This window comes from Aquarana catesbeiana, linkage group LG01 (genome assembly GCF_042186555.1).
Source record: "Aquarana catesbeiana isolate 2022-GZ linkage group LG01, ASM4218655v1, whole genome shotgun sequence".
NCBI lineage: Eukaryota > Metazoa > Chordata > Amphibia > Anura > Ranidae > Aquarana > Aquarana catesbeiana.
Genome location: NC_133324.1, coordinates 449,240,463 through 449,260,169, shown reverse-complemented (window position 1 = coordinate 449,260,169; position 19,707 = coordinate 449,240,463). Strand labels below are relative to the sequence as shown.

General features: G+C 40.7%; 1 protein-coding gene across 2 annotated transcripts in view; it reads left to right on the top strand.

The window, feature by feature from the left end:
* CNTLN (centlein) overlaps nucleotides 1-19,707 on the top strand; it is a 584,642-nt gene that overhangs the window by 500,940 nt on the left and 63,995 nt on the right. For both annotated transcript variants that reach the window (XM_073636639.1, XM_073636630.1), the window contains 2 exons: nucleotides 4,157-4,254; nucleotides 10,112-10,238. In XM_073636639.1, coding sequence (XP_073492740.1) covers nucleotides 4,157-4,254; nucleotides 10,112-10,238 — 225 coding nt within the window. The remainder of the gene's footprint in view (nucleotides 1-4,156; nucleotides 4,255-10,111; nucleotides 10,239-19,707) is intronic.

Sequence of the window (19,707 nt, the reverse complement as noted above, 5' to 3'; positions counted from 1 at the left end):
TGGGAACATGTTACATGTGTCGCTTATTTTAAGGGTGGAACATGTAACATATTCCCACTCCTGCAGCCACTCCTCTTTTCCCCACATCCGCTGTCACAATTTGAAAAGAATGTGGCTGTGCGGGGCTCCGCCCATACTGTACGGCTGTGACATTCATTCACAGAGTTCCTGCGAATGAATGAATTACAAGTACCGACAGCCTTTGCAGCTGACGGCTTGTAGTTCTCAATTAACTACCAGGGCACTGATGAGCACTCTAGGTAGTTAATGTGTATCAATAACCAAGGATTGGCACCCTATGTAAGTGAAAAAAATGGTGAACAAAAATGTAGCTGCCCCTTTAGGGTGAATATCACCTGGAAGTGTTTGTATCTAATGAAATGAAGTGGCGCTTACTGCTTTTATAAAGTGATAAAGTAATTTGTATACATCCTAACGCTATCCTGAGGGACCATTGGAATGGAGTGGTGTTGGCAGTGGAACCAATCTGGTTTTCCAAATGCGCATTTTAACCATCCTGTAAAAAGGGGTAAAACACCTCTGGTGAGTTGCCACCTTCCCATTGAGCACTCGTGGTGGAAGAACTAATAGTCACCTTTATAGGAGGAACTTGTTTTGGTGTTGGGATTACAAACTGACTTTTTGCTTGCATTCTGTTATTAGTTTTTTTTTTATCCATATTCAGTGTTGCACAATATTGACATTGCATTTTATGGTTCACCAAAAATAATTTATCACTTCCTTTCATTAGATACAAACTCTAGGTAGTTAACCCTTTCCTGACCAGCTCGCGTACATATACTGAGGCACAATGGCACAGCTGCGCGAAACCCTGTGTATATATACGGGGTACCTTTAAGAGCCACCAGAGGACGCACGCCCGCTGCACGGTGGGGGACCCGATGCGCATGGCCGGTGGTCGTGAATGCCGCTGGCCACAAGCGTTCACGTGCACGAGCGCCAGCAAGGGGACTTGTGTGTGTAAACACAACAAATCCCTGTGCTGTCAGAGGAGAGGAGACATGTTGTTTGTTCCTAGTAAGTAGGAACAGCGAAATGTCTTCTCTCCTACTCAGTCCTATCCCCATACAGTTAGAACACACATTTAACCCCTTGATCGCCCCTAGTGTTAACCCCTTCCCTACCAGTGACACATACACAGTAGTCAGTGCATTTTTATAGCACTGATCGCTGTATAAATGTCAATGGTCCCAAAAATGTGACAAAAGTGTCCGATCTGTCCACCGCAATACCGCAAAAAAACGCAGATTACCACCATTAGTAGTAAAAAAAAAAAAAAAAAAATACCATAAATCTTTCCCATAGTTTGTATATTATTTGCTATAACTTTTGCACAAACCAATCAATATACGCTTATTGCAATTTTTTTTTTTTTTTGCCAAAAATATGTAGAAGAATATATATTGGCCTAAACTGATAAAGAAATTTGTTTTTAAAAATATTTTTGGGGATATTTATTATAGGAAAAAGTAAAAAATATATTTTTTTTTTTTCAAAATTGTCACTCTTTTCTTTGTGTATAGCACAAAAAATAAAGACTGCAGAGGTGATCAAATAGCACCAAAAGAAAGCTCTATTTGTGGGAAAAAGGATGCAAATTTTGTTTGGGTACATCATTGCATGACCGCGCAATTACCAGTTAAAGCGACGTAGTGCCAAATTGTAAAAAATGCTCTGGTCAGGAAGGGGGTAAAACCTTCCGGGGCTGAAGTGGTTAATTGATGCTTCCTGTCATTCAGTAACTGCCTGCCCATATCAGGTATGGGCAGACAGCTACACGGACAGTCTACAGGAGCCTGCAGTTGCACCCGTGATCTGCTGATCGCGGGTGCAATGCTTTACAGGTTCCTAAAAAAAAAAAATAAATGGACATATATTTTTTACTACAAAAAATGTGCATTATAAGGTGAACTTATCCTTTAATTAGTCTTTGGGTCTGTGTAATGTTTGTTTTCCCTTCAAATATATATATATTTTTTTTATTAGTCACAAGTGTTTTGTAAGATCTTTACTTCCTACACTGAGGCTAAAGACAATCTGCCTCCATATAAATGAAGTGATTTTGATTACACAGTCCTACTTACTTTGCAGTTTAAAGCTGCAAAAAATAAATAAATAAATATTTGCAGATTTGTTGGTGTGGGTCACACATTTAAGTAATGGAATAAACCATGAACTTCTCATATTAGACATAGCCACTTAAACTAATAGAAAATTTACACTGCAACAGTTTAACTACTTAAGGACTACCTGCCGCAGTTGTACGTCGGCTGTTTGAAGTGGAATACCGTTGTTATGGCAGCAGTTAGCTGCCATAACCCTGGTATCCTCTTCAACAGTGGGCGGTCCGTTTTCAGATAAAAGTGGTCTCAGTGGCAGATTTTCCACAAGATCGCTTTTATCAGGGGCCGGAGTCCCGTCCCCCCCCCCCCCCCGCCACACTATGATGGTCTCCGCCGCTTACCAGAGCTGTTGTTAGTGGTGGAGACGGTCGGATTGTTTCTCCTCACAGGCTGGATGCCGAGTGAGGGAAAGATGGCTCCCAGTCGGCTCCACGCCATTGGATGAAGCAACGTCAAATGTCACTTCTGCCCAATGGTCTTAAAGGGGAATTTTTATTTTTCTATTGCATTTTAGTGTAAATGTTAGATCTGAGGTCTTTTTGACCCCAGATCTCACATTTAAGAGGTCCTGTCATGCTTTTTTTTTTTTTTTTTTCTATTACAAGGGATGTGTACATTCCTTATAATAGGAATAAAACTGACCCATTTTTTTTAAAAGGACAGTGTCAAAATAAAAAGTAAAATAAATAAGAAAAAAAAAATTTAAAGCGCCCCGTTCTGCCAAGCTCGCGCGCAGAAGCGAACGCATACATAAGTCACGCCCGTATATGAAAACTGTATTAAAACCTCATGTGAGGTATCGCCGCGATTGTTATGCCCTGTACACACGGTCGGACTTTATTTGGACATTCCGACAACAAAATCCTAGGATATTTTCCGACGGATGTTGGCTCAAACTTGTCTTGCATACACACGGTCACACAAAGTTGTCGGAAAATCCAATCATTCTAAACGCGGTGACGTAAAACACGTACGTTGGGACTATAAACGGGGCAGTGGCCAATAGCTTTCATCTCTTTATTTATTCTGAGCATGCGTGGCACTTTGTCCATCGGATTTGTGTACACACGATCAGAATTTCCGACAACGGATTTTGTTGTCGGAAAATTTTATATCCTGCTCTCAAACTTTGTGTGTCGGAAAATCCGATGGAAAATGTGTGATGGAGCCTACACACGGTCGGAATTTCCGACAACGAGGTCCTATCACACATTTTCCGTCGGAAAATCCGACCGTGTGTACAGGGCATAAGAGTGAGATAATTCTAGCCCTAGACCTCCTCTGTAACTCAAAACTGGTAATCTGTAGAAATTTTTAAACGTTGCCTATGGAGATTTTTAAGGGTCAAAGTTTGTCGACATTCCACGAGCGGGTGCAATTTTGAAGAGTGACATGTTGGGTCTCAATTTACTCAGCATAATATTATCTTTTACAATATAAAAAAAAATGGGCTAACTTTACTATTGTCTTACTTTTTTTAATTTAAAAAAAAGTGTATTTTTTCCCAAAAAATTGTGCTTGTAAGACCTCTGCGCAAATACGGGGTGACATAAAGTATTGCAACGACCACCATTTTATTCTCTAGGGTGTCTGAAAAAAAATATATCTAATGTTTGGGGGTTCTAAGTAATTTTCTAGCAAAAAAAAAAAAAAAATGATTTTAACTTGTAAACACCAAGTCAGAAAATAGGCCTGGTCCTTAAGTGGTTAAAACAAGTATTGCCAGACTGTACAATGGGAAAAAAAAATTAAGACTGCATCCTTATATTCTAACGGGAAGCATTTTTTTTCTGCCTTTGGCTCAAACTGAAGCTCGATATGTACGCGTTTGTTATTGTTTGTAATGTTATCCCTTTTTTCCGTGTGTTTGCAGTAATGCTTTATGAAGTGATTGTATATTTAAACCCTCTTGTACTGGAAGGCAGGCAGCATGTTATACTTTGAGGACCTCACAGATAGATTAAACTGACTTCCAGAACTGTATAGTTAATTTTTCCTTATCCTCAATTTAGAATATGACTGTTGAAATGGCAAAACAGTCTACAACAATTAAAGCCATGAAAAATGAAGTCCTGGAAAAGGAAGAACGGATACGGGAACTACAGGAAAGGTAGTGTTTCATTTATTTTTCTAGTTACTGTGCAATCATCCATTGTGTTTGTCGCCACCTTGTGGCTACCATTGATTTCTCTATTTTTTTGAATGTTCTCACAGAATGTCATGCCTACATATTTTTGGGTCAGGGAAGGCGGAGAGTTGGAGGTGCTAATTCTCTACATTTGTTTTTCGTTTCTCTGTTTTAAGTTTAATATCACAGATGGATTTTCTGCTTTCACAAGAAAGCTGGGAAGTGCAGCTGAAGGTCACAAATTGTGTGAACTCATAAATGATTTGATGGAGTAACCAAAGTTAGATTGAGACCCCAGAGTGGACTTAATCACCCTTGATTTAAATTCAAATCAGAGCGAAGTGCAGAGGAATCTTTCAGATACTGTAATTCTTTGCCTGGGGGCTGAGAGACATGTCAAGGTTTAGCTGCTTAAACTGGATTAAGCACCAAAGCTTATATGTATAACAAGTGCAAAAGGACAGTTTTGTTTGTTTAGACTTGAATTGATTGGAGTCTTTTTAAAAAAGAAGAATTCAAGAGCACTGTAATAGTTTACAAATTATAGCTTTCACCGTTTTTTTTATTTCTTCCTGTTACGGGACTTAAATGCTAATTGCTTTTACAGCCATCCTGCAAGAAATTTCTATTTTATTTTATATATGGTTCCATGATTTCAATTATTCTAATTGAATATTATTAAATTCATTATTTGTCCTGGTTTATGAATATGCCAAGTTAATCCTGGGTGAGGTCATCCGAAGAAATGCCCAAAAATTTTGAATATAAAGCTCATCTTTCTTTTAATTTAATAGTTTGTTATTGCTTTACTCACATTTCATTTCTGCATGACTGACGAAGAAGTAAAGTAATTCACTTCAGCAAGGCAGATACAGGAGTGTTGTTTTTTTTTGTTTTTTTATACCTTTCTGGACAGTGTTTATTGTGCGATAATTATTGAATAGCTTGACTTCTTTTATCAGAATAGGTTTACTTCTTTTGTATCAGTTTCCATGCTTTGGAAACACAGATATGACACTGTCAGTGTTTTTTTTTTTTAAATGATGTAGTTGGCCTTAACAATTAAGATTTATGTGAGAGTATAAGACTGTCAATAACTCTATAGATGTGAAATAGTTAGTGTTTATGTGCTTGAATATCTGTTAGTTCTGCTTTTGGAAGCATTCCAGTCACAGGTATCTGTAGGTTTACATGCATAAGTCCCTACAGCTGTGGCTTTCTATAGAAATATCTATAATATATATATATATATATATATATATATATATATATATATATATATTTATAAATATATATATATATATTAAATATCGCAAATTATAAGACTTACAGGACCTGCTACCGATGGCTTGATGCCAGATACCACAGTATACCTTTTAGAGGTCTAGTGGTGTCCATGGCTCAACAGAGCTGTTTTGTGGTAAAAGGAGGACCTACTCAATATTAGGTGGGTTGTCATAATATATATATATCTAAATATTCATGTAATTTATCATATAAATGTTTTTGGTTTATTTTATTTTTTTGGATTATTATATTTGATTTCTAATTTATTGTTCTATTGCTTATCTATGATTGTATAAGAAATGTGTTAATGCAAATTTTAGCATAATACATTTGTTCCTAGCTCTGCTAGGTTCCAAAATATGGCTTGTTAAACAATCAAGAATAGACCTAAAGAAATTGAATTCTCATCATCACTTTCCTAGATAATGCATATACATTCCATAAAGATGATTACACTTCCTAGGCTGTTGTACTAGTTTTGTTGCTTCCAAATATCAATCACTCATTCAGGTATTAATAAACTTAAATTTATCAGTCCTATTACCAATTCGCATTAATGTGGAACAATAAAAAAATATTTATAATATCTTTAAATCATGTTTATACATAAGAGACTGGATAGACCCTTGGCTCCTAACCTATATAAATACAAAAAATCTGTGCAAATTACTCTTGCAGCTTCTGCTATCATTATTAAAAAGCAGTGCGCAAACTGTAAGTACTATTTAAATCCTTATTAAAATAATAATGTTCTGCTTTATACCCAGCTTCTTTTAGGCTACTTTCACACTGAAAGCACCCGGTGTTAGTTTTAGTGGCGCTTTACTGTCGTTTTAGCGGCGCTTTTCATCCGCTGGCGGTGCACTTTTAACCCCCGCTAGTGGCCACTGAAAAATGCCTCAGTGTGAAAGTAGCCTTAGTGCCATCTACCTGTCCTGCAATTAAACTAATTTTAAGCAATTTAAACAGAGCATATGATGGGCAAACATGCATAAATACAGATTTAATTTAATGAAAGGAGCCTGTCCTATTGATCCCTAGATTCATAGATCTAGACTGTGGAAGATAAATGTAAATCATGACTTTTCCTGTAAGAGTCGTGCCTGGTTCATACCTCTTTTTCCTTCAAGGCTCCCTGCTAGTTTTTTATTGCAATGTGGGGGCCTCGTTAACTAATCAAAAGGCTTTGGAGGTGGTAAAGGTGAGGCAAAGTTTGACTTTTATTGAAAATGGTAAGATTTTATCATTCTAATATTAGTTACTAGCTGCAGCAGTAAAGACTGTGGGAAAGAAGAAGTGCAGTGTGTTTACGCTTACTTTTCAGGTCATTTACTTTTTTATTCTTTCATTATTTCCTCCCGCTGAATTGCTCAGGTTTGTGAAAAGTTGACTTTATTGTGGACTAATGGCCCTTTTCCTTCAGTGGTGAAGAACAATTTACACATAGCCTAAAATGTATTATTACTATAGTAAAAAATCTTTTTAAATAAAAGTTTTAATCTACACCATCTTCTTTAATAGAGATTTTTGTCAATTTCCAGCACTTTCTGTTGTTCCTTCAGTGTCCCTATGTCCTATATAAAAGTGTTACTAAACCCAGAACAGTATTATTATTCTTATAATACAGGATTTATATAACACCAACAGTTTGTGTAGCGCTTTACAACATGAGGGAGACAGTAAAGTTACAGTACAATTCAATAGAGGAGGAATTAGGGGGTCCTGCTCGTTAGGGCTTACAATCCTAGTAAAATCAGTATGTATATGCAGTAAAGCATGCTGGTTATACTCACTGTGGAACCTAAGGGGTTAATCCACTGCATTATGCAAAAAGGCTGTTTTATCCTGTCTTCTCTGATCATCTCCTCATTCCACTGTCCCCTAATAATTTCCTGATAACAGAGTCTATGGAGTCATGCTGCACATGCTCAGTTTGGTGTATATTTTTTTTTTCTCTTTTTTTTTCTTTTCTTTTCTTGGTAAGATGCATGTGATCAGCACATTCTATGCATGCTCACTTCCAAGCCGGGCTGTGTGCTTCTATTCAGACATACAGCTCAGCTCTGCCCCCCGCCCTGTTCACAGGTTTTGACTGACAGCAGCAGGAGCCACTGGTTCCCACTGCTCCTAGCCAAGCCTGTGAGAGCAGGGAGAGGAGAGAAGAGCTGCAGGAGATGTGCATGGTACTAGATCCAGATCAGGCTCTGGCGTATGTTTAGGGGATGCAGCAGGGTGTGCTATTAAAAGGTTTTTTTTTTTTACCTTAATGCAGAGAATGCATTACGGTAAAAAAAAAAAAAAGTTTACCTTTATAACCACTTTAAAGTACATGTTAATCCTATCAATTAATTTATCTTTGGTCTGTTAAAGATACAGATGAAATCATTGTGTTATATCTCTTTAAACAATGCCAAAAATTCCTCTTGATCCTGACAGAAATCTAGTAAGCAGATCACTTTCCGTGCTTTCTGCTTCTGCCCCCTATTATTAGTTGTTCTTTGTTCTTCCTGTGTAAAATACAGAACACCTTGTCTCTATGTTATGGAGATGAGGAGAGGGATTAGGACTGGCAAAGCATAAATGGAATTTTCGTTCTTGGGTTTGGATGCACTTTAAATGTTCTGCAATTAATAATCTCACACTTCAGATAATTTAGTTAATTCCATGACAGCTACACGTAATGGTGCCTCTTTAGGTGGAAGTCTCCTGCTCAGTCAATAAAAACTGCTGTAATTCCCAGAATGGTTATAATTATGATTGAAGTGTGAGTTGTATCGTATAGAAATGATGGGTGGCAGATTGCATGTATATTTTATATATTAAATAAGCTTGCAATAGAAAATAGTTTACTAATCTTTGTAAAATGTAGTTTTAATGCTGTAAGTTTTGTCCCTAAGTTCATGTACTCATTTGTTACTAGTAATTTCTGTTCTTTTTTTTTTTTCGATTATTTTTTTTTTTTTTTTTTGTCATTGTCTTACCTGCATCAAGAAAGTAGCAATGTATGCTATCCTTTTAATATTAAATATTTTAATCACCTTTTAGGCCCCTTTCACACTGCCTTACCATTCAGGTCCGCCTGTCAGTTTTGACGGTGGACCTGAACGGGCGCTCCATGCTAGTCTATGGAGCGACGGATGTCAACGGTGACATGTCCGCTGACATCCGACCCGGTCCAATCCGCTAAAATCAGACAGATGCCCCTACGTTCGCATCCGTCCCTATCGGATCGGGCGAGATCTGATGAAAACGGACATGCTGTCCGTTTTCGTCCGATCTCTCCATAGTAACTAGCGGCGTGAGCAGAGAGGGACCTGTCATCTGCCGGCTCAGCAGAGATCAACGGAGAGATCTCCCGCTGAGCTAGCGGACAGAGGCGGATTCCGAGACAGCGGATCCACCTCATGAGCATGAGCCATAAGCTAAAGTGATGTGTAAGACAAACACTATTGTATCTTTATTCAAAAACTGCTATGCATGCCTATAGTCGCAGGCCCAGACTTACACAACATGTATCCTACAGGCTATAGAAAAAATATACAGTGTATTTGTTAATCAGTTTTGTAGATTTTAATCTGTTAATGAGATTGCTTAGTACACATGCATACTCAATGCTCACTTTGCCATGTTAAAAAAAAAAAAAAAAAAGTGTGTTTGTGTGTGCGTGCATGTGTGTTCGTTGGTGTTCCTAGTAAATAATTAAAGGGCTTTTTAAAAGTCTATTGATCAGATCATGACCAATTTTAAAAATCGCAGGGCCATTTTCTAAAGGGCATGTGAATTGTTTGTATAGGAAACAAACTGCATCTATCAGATGCAAGGACCTTCTCATAGATTGTCCCATATTATGTCCACATTAAGAAGGTGCATTAATCTTAAGTTGCAGGCATGAAAACTACTTACTGTAGATCAACAAGTTTGTGTAACCCCAAGACGCCAGTTATTGATAAATAAATGACAAAACTGGCATACAAATAACATCTCCAATGTCCTATAGATATTCTAAATAAAGACACATTTGCAGCAAGCTGTAGTAATTTAATGTCCTGATTATATGCTCTGTGCCTAATAAGAGCATACATTAGAATTTCAGGTGGAAAGGTCAAATTTGGGCTTTTTTTCTGCCTGAAATTTTTTTTTAAGCTGAACTCCACTTTGCAGAAATCTGCTTTTATACAGTCCACACCCCTCTGCATGCTGTGTAACGTTTTGCACTTATTTAACATTTCTTCTGTGGTTTATCTGACAAATTTTAGCAGAAATTTATATTTTGAAGTCTAAAAACTAACAAAAAGGAATCTGTATGCTAATATGTATATAAATCACAAATAATTTACAATAACATTTCTGGATGCTCATTCAGCCAAGGCAATGGATGATCAGTAATATTGTAAGTGGTTATTAAAAACGCATACTATTCCAATAATGTGATTCAGCATGGTGTCTCCTTTTGGACGCGTTTTGAGTGCAAAGAAAAGCTCATAGTACCTGTTTCTTTGAGAAGAGTATAAATCTGAATTTTATAGTAGTAACATGGACCTTCGCTCTCTAGGGTGGCACGGATGGAAAGGGATGTCAACATGAAAAGGCATTTGATAGAGGATCTGAAAACCCGTCTGAAAATCTACCAGGAAAATGAAAGACCCAGCAAAGAAATGTTAGAAAATCTTGAAAGGAAGGTAATGTACTCTGTATACTTATTCCCCAAGCCTATTATTCACTAAATCACCTTGGAATGTAGTACAGTGCAATGCACGTGCAGCTTAATAATACCCCAGAGGTCAGCTAACATCTTCCCATGACAGGCATTTACTTGATAGCAAAATAACACATAATAAGGTTCCGAAAACTGTTGTTCTATGCACGATCATGTTAAAGATAAGATGGCTGCATTTTTGGCATACTATAATTTGTGCAACACTATAGGTAGTACACAAACAATAATGTGCATATCTGACAAAGCAATTTATTTGCTTTTGCATATATTTAAACATTTTAGGAAGAAATCCAGGAAGTTGTATAGCTATCTTAACTATGCCCTATGCTACTTCATTGGTAGCTTAAACTCTCTTGTCTAGTTTGTGACCATTGCTTACATTGGGGCACAAACCTCTTACTATTTTTTGTTATTTAGATAATATTCTTAACACCGTTGTATACCCTAATACTCTAATACGCGTTTAGCAAACTTTGCAGCATAAGCAAGGAATCTTGGTTTGCATATACCTTTTTTATCTGGCTGACTGAAGCAGTTGATAATATTGAGTATTATACTTGCTCACCCCGCTGTCAGAATACAATGCCTCAGTGGGAGGGATTCCCCCATCCACCTCGAACGTGTGGAGGGGGGAATTGGATTTCATTTTTTTATTTTTTATTTTTTCTTTCAGCCTGCTAGTTAAACAGAAAAAAAAAAAGAATAATGTATGGGCTGCCTTAGGGTGTCTGCGTTCAGAATTAATTAGTAAAGCAGACACCTGTGGACAGCAGCATTGTCAGTCTAGGGTAGGAAGCATTCTACTAGCAGATTTAAACAGACTTGACTAACAAATTAAAGCTGAACGCCAGCTAACACTTTATAAGCAGTTACAGCAAACATTTTTATTTTATTTTGGAAAGACCATTGTAAGTACCCTTGTCAGTTTTAAATGGTTTGTCTTAATCCTCTAACTGCTACTTTGTCTGTACGCTTAGTCTGTTAAAGTAGTATTAAAGCCAAAAGAAAACATATATTGTATTGCAGCTTACCAATTCTTAGATATGATGGCTGCATTAGTTTTAATTTTTAGGCTTTATTTCCTTTATTTTTCACCTGGTAATCCAGCCAGAATGTCTTGTTTTTCAACAGAACACACTCTCCAGAAAATGTAGCAGTTAAGAGTGTTGAGACAAACCTTTTACCACTGACAGGGGTGCTTACAATGATCAGCTTTTATTTATGTATGTAAAACCTTTATCCCAAAAGAAAAGACCAATGTTGATGTAACTGCTTGTGTAACTGCAGTGAGAGCTGGAGTTTTAAGAGAACTTTGAGATATAGCTGTGGGGCCATTAACAGGTCTTTTTAATCAATCTCTTCTAACAGGAGATGTTCTCCATCACTGGCAGACAGCTAATGTTGTACATCTTTGTGAGAAGGGTAGCAAGGTAGAAGCTGGAAATTACAGGCCAGTGAGTTTAACATCAGTTGTAGTCAAGTTAATGACATCACTCCTAAAAAGAAGGATCATTGATCACTTAAAAATACACAACTTGCTGCATCCAAAGCAGCATGGTTTTACTGAGGGCAGATTATGTCAGACTAATCTGATTAAATTTTTTGATTAATGTATTTATCGGCGTATAACACGCACCCCAAGTTTAGGAGGGAATTTTAAGGGAAAAAACTTTTAGGAGGGAAGTTAAAGGAAAAAAAAAAACTTACATTTACATGCCCATCAATGCAGCCTTATCGTGTCCATCTTCAGCCTTGTCAGTGTCATTGCAGCCTTGTCATTGCAGCCTTGTCAGTGCAGCCTTGTCAGTGCAGCCTTGTCAGTGCAGCCTTGTCAGTGCAGCCTTGTCAGTGCAGCCTTGTCAGTGCAGCCTTGCCCCAGTGTCCATTGCAGCCTTGCCCCAGTGCAGCCTTGCCCCCAGTGTCCAGTGCAGCCTTGCCCCCAGTGTCCAGTGCAGCCTTGCCCCCAGTGTCCAGTGCAGCCTTGCCCCCAGTGTCCAGTGCAGCCTTGGCCCCAGTGTCCAGTGCAGCCTTGCTCCCAGTGTCCAGTGCAGCCTTGCTCCCAGTGTCCAGTGCAGCCTTGCCCCCAGTGCAGCCTTGCCCCCAGTGTCGAGTGCAGCCATGCCCCCAGTGTCGAGTGCAGCCTTGCCCCCAGTGTCGAGTGCAGCCTTGCCCCCAGTGTCGAGTGCAGCCTTGCCCCCAGTGTCGAGTGCAGCCTCGGACGGATTTAAAATTGTTGCCGAGATCACAGGGACCGCCCTATGATGGACATAACACAGGTCCAATGGCGGGACTGTGAGCGGATCCAAGAAGAGCTGAGTACACTTGGCTATGTGTATCTCGGTGGCGATCGCTCCGCTCACAATCAACGGGGGATCCGTGGGGATCGGCGTATAGCACGCACCCACGATTTTCCCCTGATTTTAAGGGGAAAAAAGTGCATGTTATACGCCGATAAATACGGTATATTTCCAATGATTTGGACCAGGGTGGTGCTGTGGACTTAGCATATCTTGATTTCAGCAAGGCATTTGATACAGTTCACATAATGATCTAATACAAAAGTTGTACAAGCTGGGACTTAACCCTTGGGCGGTTCAGTGGATATTCAGTTGGCTAAGAGATAGATACCAGAGTGTGGTTGTAAATGGGATTCAACAGTGATCAGTCACTATAGGTGTACCACAAGGCTCTGTACTAGGTCCTGTTCTATGTATGTTTCAATGGTCCTCTGTAACGCAAAACATGCAACCTGTAGAATTTTTTAAACGTCGCCTATGTAGATTTTTGCGGGTAAAAGTTTGACACCATTCCACGAGCGGGCGCAATTTTGAAGCGTGATATGTTGGGTATCAATTTACTCGGCGTAACATTATCTTTCACAATATAAAAAAAATTGGGCTTACTTTACTGTTGTCTTATTTTTTTATTCAAAAAATTTTTTTTTCAGAATTTTTTCCAAAAAAAGCACGCTTGTAAGACCGCTGCGCAAATACAGTGTGAAAAAAAGTATTGCAATGACCGCCATTATTCTCTAGGGTGTTAGAACCTCCAAACATTATATATTGTTTTTTTTCTAAGTAATTTTCTAGCAAAAAAAACCTGTTTTAAACATGTAAACACCTAAATTCCAAAACGAGGCTGGTCCTTAAGTGGTTAAAGAGCACATACGGCCGAACACAAAGAAGAACCATGTGCGTGGGGGGGTTCTGTAACCGACTGAGAGATATGCTGGGCATGGCTACTGCATACCAGACCTTCCCTATTGGTAACAAGCTGAGATTGGAAGGAGGCATATCCATCTCTCCCCTCTTGTTTTATCATTTTATATTCCCCACATCAATATTTTTTCTCGTGCGTAACTATCTATCGCTAAACCTAGGAGTCATCTAAATGAAAGGAGTAATATAGAGAGATAACTGGGGAAGGAACAGAAGAGGCCAGAGTGAGAGTAGGAAGAAGAGCATACCGGTGCGGAAGACAAAAATGTTGGCAAGTACTTAGTTAAGAAAGACTATTAGGGAATGAAGGGGATCTTCATATAGTGAGCCCAAGGTGCCCAAATCGAGCCAAATTTTTTCCTGATGTTAAGGAGGGTACTAGCAGTTTTTTCTTGCGCCATTATCCAGGAAATTTTCCGTTTGGCCAAGGCAATGGAGACCGATGGGTGTTTCCATGCATGAGCAACTGTAATTTTGGCTCCTAATAGGATGAAAAAGATTAGTGCTTGAGAACATTTGGGAATTTTATCTATTCGTTGGTTGAGGAGAGCTACCTGAGGGGATTGAGAGAGCGCAGTCCCTGTTATTTTGCGAATCAAATGAAATATCTTGTTCCAAAAACCCCGGAGTCTGGGACATGACCAAAGGGTATAGAGCAGGGAGCCCGTGTGTCCACAGCCTCGGAAGCATAAAGGGAGCGGGAGATAACTTTCAAGTTAGCTTTGATCAAGGCGGCATTATTGATCCCCTTAAATGAGTGAAAGAAGCAACGATGCCAGGTATCTAGGTCCCTGTCCATCTCCAGGCCATTTTCCCAGTTTAGCATATAGGAAGCTTTATTCTTGGAGTCAGCTACAGCAGAATAGATCATGGAAATACCTCCTCTCTGGTCCATGATCCTAGAACACCAATGTTCATAAATAGTGAACTTGGGAGAATTTGGTTTGTTGGCCCAAATTGAGTGCAAGAAAAGCGAAATTTGGTAGAACCTGAATCTCTCCGAAAGAGGCAATCTGTGAACACAAAAACTATACGTTAAAGGGCCGTTTGAATTGTAGAAATGCCCGATGCTGAAGAGGCCTTTATTTAGCCACCATTGGAAGGCTCTAATATCTAATCCTGGGGGAAAGAGGGGGTTGTGAAATATATGTGTCAGGGGGCGCAAATCTGAATTAATTTTAGGAGATTTGTGCAAGATATCACACCGAGCTTATTGAGTGCGATAAGGTGGGATATAATATGGGGGGGGCGGGATTTCGGGGAGCACCACAGGAGGTAATCTAAGGTGTTTAGATACCGCTTGTCTTTCCCTAATGACCCAAACAGGCTTGATTCCTCTTGAGTAAATAATTGATATCTGAGATAGTTGCGCCATCTGATAGTACCACCATAAATTTGGAAGTCCCAACCCCCCTTGATGGCGGGTTCTGTAGAGGATTGATTTGGAGAAGCGGTGTCCTGTTTTTCCCCAGACAAACTGGACAATTGAAGATTGTAACTTAGTTAAGTGAAATTTAATTATGGGGATAGGGAGTGAACAAAATAGATGAAGAATACGTGAAAGGAGGGTCATCTTGACTGCATTAACCCTCCCCAGCCAAGAGAGCCCAAAGAGGGACCACTGTGATAGATCGGCCTCTAATATTTTTTAAATAGGGAAGTAATTAATCTTGTAGAGATGGTCGCTAACGGCAGCCAAGCTGACTCTCAAATAAAGAATGGATGAATGATTCAATGAAAAGGAGAAATGATCCTGGAGGCGTTCCACTAAGGATAGGGGGGTCGATATGTTAAAGGCCACGGACTTGGCCATGTTAATTTGGAGGCCAGAGACTAGACCAAAGTCTTGTAGCAATTTAACGATATTAGGAGTCGAGATAAGGGGAGAGGTTATGAAGAGGAGTATGTCATCTGCAAAGAGAGCACCCTTGTGAGTAAGAGGTCCGCAGCGAATTTCATGAATGTCAGGGTGTGGCCTAATTACGATAGTGAGAGTATCCATGGCAATCGCAAAAATCAACGGAGATAGGGGACATCCCTGTCTCGTACCTCTGGCAATAGGGAAGGATTCAGGGACGGGACAAAAATATGATCAATCCTTGTGCGAGTCTGATGGGGGAAGAGAAGTGTGTATAGTCTATAGTGGACGGGTTTAGTTCCCTCCAGATATCAGTAAGGCCCAGCTAATGTAGGAGTTTGGAGATGCAAAGGCTTTGTTTGGGGGGTCTCTTAAGGAGGTGTTTCCCATTGTCTGATTTGTCAAGGAGCTGATCAAAGGCGATATTAGAGTCACCTCCCAGTATGACCCGACCCTCAAAGTGAGGGGCTAAAGTGTGCAGAATAGAGGAAAAAAAAGCAGCTTGGCCTCAGTTTGAGGCATAGTAGGAGATGAAAGTGAATAAATGGCTATCAATCTGTCCCTTGGCAAGGATGTAGCGCCCTTCCTGATCCTTAATTATCTGGGTAGGGGAGAAGGAGATTCGTTTAGAGAAGATGGTCACCCCCTGTTTCTTGTCCTAGTCGTTAACTACAAAAAAATTAGGGTATTTATGGTGAATAAAGGATGGATTAAATTGTTTAGGGAAATGAGTCTCCTGTAAAAGGAGGCTATCGAGTCCCTGTGAATGATAGTGTTGTAATGCTTTGAGTCTTTTAAGTGGAGAATTTAGGCCCTGAGTGTTATGTGATGTCAATCGGAGAGATGCACTCATTAGATCATTGGGAGTCATGGAAAAGAGAGGATATGAGTACCAGTAAAAGATGACCACATGCCCCCCTGTCCTGCGAAAGTTCTAATTAGAGACTTGTTAGAGGAAACCTGGGCTTAAATGTACTTGTAGATTGATGAAACTTCTGCACTGGTATCTGAAACAGAAAGCAATGCATAAGAACAGGAAGACGAAAGAAGAAAGAACAAGGTGATGAGCACAGAACAGGAACTGTTCTGCTGTCACAGAGAGCAGGATTGATCCTGCCCAGACCTGAACAGGTAAATACTTGTCGTTGCGACCTGTAAAGTACAGGGCGCTGTCCTGCCGTCCCCCAGAGGTGAAAAACGCTGAGACACAACAGGGGAATAGCGTGTATAGCGCTCTAAACCTTAGAGCCTCATGAAAGTGAAGGCCCACACCATGCACAAATATAATTTAGTAAAAGAAAAATTTGAAAGAATTGGAATTGTAGCCGGAAAGGAAAAGACTATCTATATTTCACAGCTTTTTGGGACAGGACTGACAGGAGCAGTTTCAGTGATCTCTGCTTTTGAATGGTTGTAGAGGACAAGTCCGCAAAGATTTGGATGGTATGGCCCTGAATAGACATTTGATTGGATTCCCAGGAGAGTTTCATAATGGCATAAAAGTGCGGCTTGACGACTATGTCTCTGTGGAGACCATCGTGGCGCGGAGGTTGAAGGGCTCTATGGGCTCTGTCGAGTTCGAGCCTGTGTTCGGGGATGTTTGGGTCTTGATGAAAGATTTAACTGTCCCTTGTACATCAGTGATTGATTCAGGGAGGCCTCTGATGTGCAAATGATAGCGTCTGCTCCTATTTTCTCGGTCATCGATTTTGGCTAATGCCGTGTCTAATTGGTCCTGTAAGTTCTGTATGCAGGCAGTATTTTGATTGACCCGTGCGACAGAGTGATCAACCATTTGCTCTATAGCTTCGTGTGAGCCTAGGTTTGATAAATCAGCTTTTATTGTATTAGTGATCTGAGCAGCAGTTTGGGCCAGTCCATTAGCCAGCATTTCAGAAAACTTAGCCAGTAAGAGTGTCATATCAGGTGGATGGCCCAGGGGAGAGGGAGATGTTTGGTATAATGCAGCTGGGTCTGCAGGATTGTCCCCAGCAGGCCAACGCAGCAAATCCTCCTGGGTCCTGTCAATTAGGGAGACAGTGGAGGCTGGGGAGGTGACCGGATGGAGGGGGCTACTCACAGGGGTGCCTGGTGGGTCACAGGAGTCCCGAGAAGCCGGGGGTCCGCAATGGAGTCGGTTACCTCATCCTCTCCTCAAGGTGGAGCCGCGGCCACCATCTTGTATTCCCCTGGAGCCGCTGTGTGAAGTGACAGGAGGCGAGAGACTTCTCTTTCGGACGGATTCCCCGACGTGCAGGAGAAGCCTAGAAGTGTCCGGTGCTTGGAGGCACAGTAAGGGTGGGGCTCGTGGAACGGAGCTCCCGTATCAAGCAGCCATCACGGGAGCCGCTGCGCCTGCGCCTCCGTCCTGTTCTTTTTAATCTCTATGTAAGTGATATAACTAAAGGTTTGTTTGGTAAGGTATGTCTTTTTGCTGATGACACAAAGGTGTGTAATAAGGTTCATATCCCTGGAGGTGTCTGTAACATGGAACATGATTTGGCATTGCTGGAAGATTGGTCAAAGCATTCAATGTTTCTAAATGTAAAATAATGCACCTAGGGAAAAATAATCTCTTGAGAAAGTACAACATTGTTGGCCAGCACTACAGAAGAAAAAGATTTGGGGGTACTTATTTCAGATGATTGCAAAATGAGCAAACAGTGTGACTAGGTAGTGGAAAAAAGCAAATAGAATTCTAGGATTTATCACTAGAGGGGGTCACCAGCAGGAGGAAGGGGGTCCTGATTCCTCTATATAGATCTTTATATCACTAGAGGGATCCCCAGTAGGAGGAAGGAGGTTCTGATTCCTCTTTATAGATCTTTAGTGAGACCTCATTTAGAATACTGTGTCCAGTTCTGGAGAGCTCACTTAAAAAAAGATATTGATAAGCTATATCTAGTCCAGAGACGGGTTCCTTCAGCCTACTAATCTTCCTTCAGCCTACCAATTAAGGGGAGTGGTTAATTGGTCACAGGTGCTTGAGGCGTATATGATTTTCTGTAGAACTCATTTTGAGCCTGCTCATCTTTGAGCTTGCCACCTTTTTGCTTGCTAGAACTTAGACCAAGTGGAACTGGACTAAGTGGTGAGTTAAAAACCAGAGTTGAAAACAGGAGGTTGTAACAGGGGTCAAAGTACCTGTGTAGTGTGAGTTACTGAGTGTTGTCTGAGTAGTGTGTGTGTGTGTGTGTGTGTGGATCAATAGTACCTGTGTATTGTGTGTACCTGTGTATTGCGAGTGCACATGGGCGGCGAGTACCTGTGTATTGTCTTGTTGCGTACCTGTGTATTGTATTGTTGAGTATTAGTGTCAGGAAGCTAGTTGCTAGGTAATTTGAACAGGGTCTAATCCCAAATCCTCATTAAATTAGTAGGTATGATGCCCGGCAGGTGTGGAGATGCGACTCGGTGTATAGCTTGCGGCATGTATGAGTTCCTTGATCTGATCGAGGGCGAATACTGCTGTGCAAAATGTAAGCACATTGTTTCCCTGGAAGCCCAGGTTCTGAATCTAGGAAAGCAACTGTCAGCACTGAGAAGACCCACCATACTAAAGGAGAGCCGGTAACGTACCTGGCAGGGGCCAGCACTGAGGCGGGTGGAGACAAAGAGGTGCAGGCATCAGAAAAGAGTAGATGGGTGACAGTCAGGAAGGATAGAGTGGGAAGTGCCAGGGAGGCCGATCCAGGGCTGGAGCATCCCAATAAGTAAGCTTCATTAAGTGACATTGGTGAAACCAGTCAGGGACCAACACTGCTGAGGTACTCTCCTAGCTGCCAGGAGAAGAACTCCTCCAATGAGAGTGGGGGGGAGGCGAAGGGAAAGGATAGACAGATTCTGGTGGTAGGGGACTCAATTCTTAGAAGGACAGAGAGGACAATCTGTAACAAAGACCTGAAGCGCCAAACGGTATACTGTCTACTGGGCGCTCGGGTTCGGTACATCATGGATCTGGTGGACAGATTACTGGGAGGGGCTGGGGAAGAACCTGCTGTCATGGTGCACGTTGGCACCAATGACAAAGTCAGAGGCAGATGGAGTATCCTAAAAAACGATTTTAGGGACCTAACTTGAGGAAAAGGACCTCTCAGGAATACTACCGGTACCTCAAGCCACACCAGAAAGGCAGAAGGAGATTAGGGAAGTAAACAAGTGGCTGAGGAGCTGGTGTTGTAAGGAGGGGTTTGGGTTCCTGGAGGACTTGGCCAACTTCTCTGTCGGTCACCAGTACTATAGAAGGGACGGACTGCACCTAAATGAGGAGGGTGCAGATCTGCTGGGGGTAAAGATGGCCAAAAAGTTAGAGGGTTTTTTATAAAACTAAGCGACTGGGGGGAGGAACCAGAGGT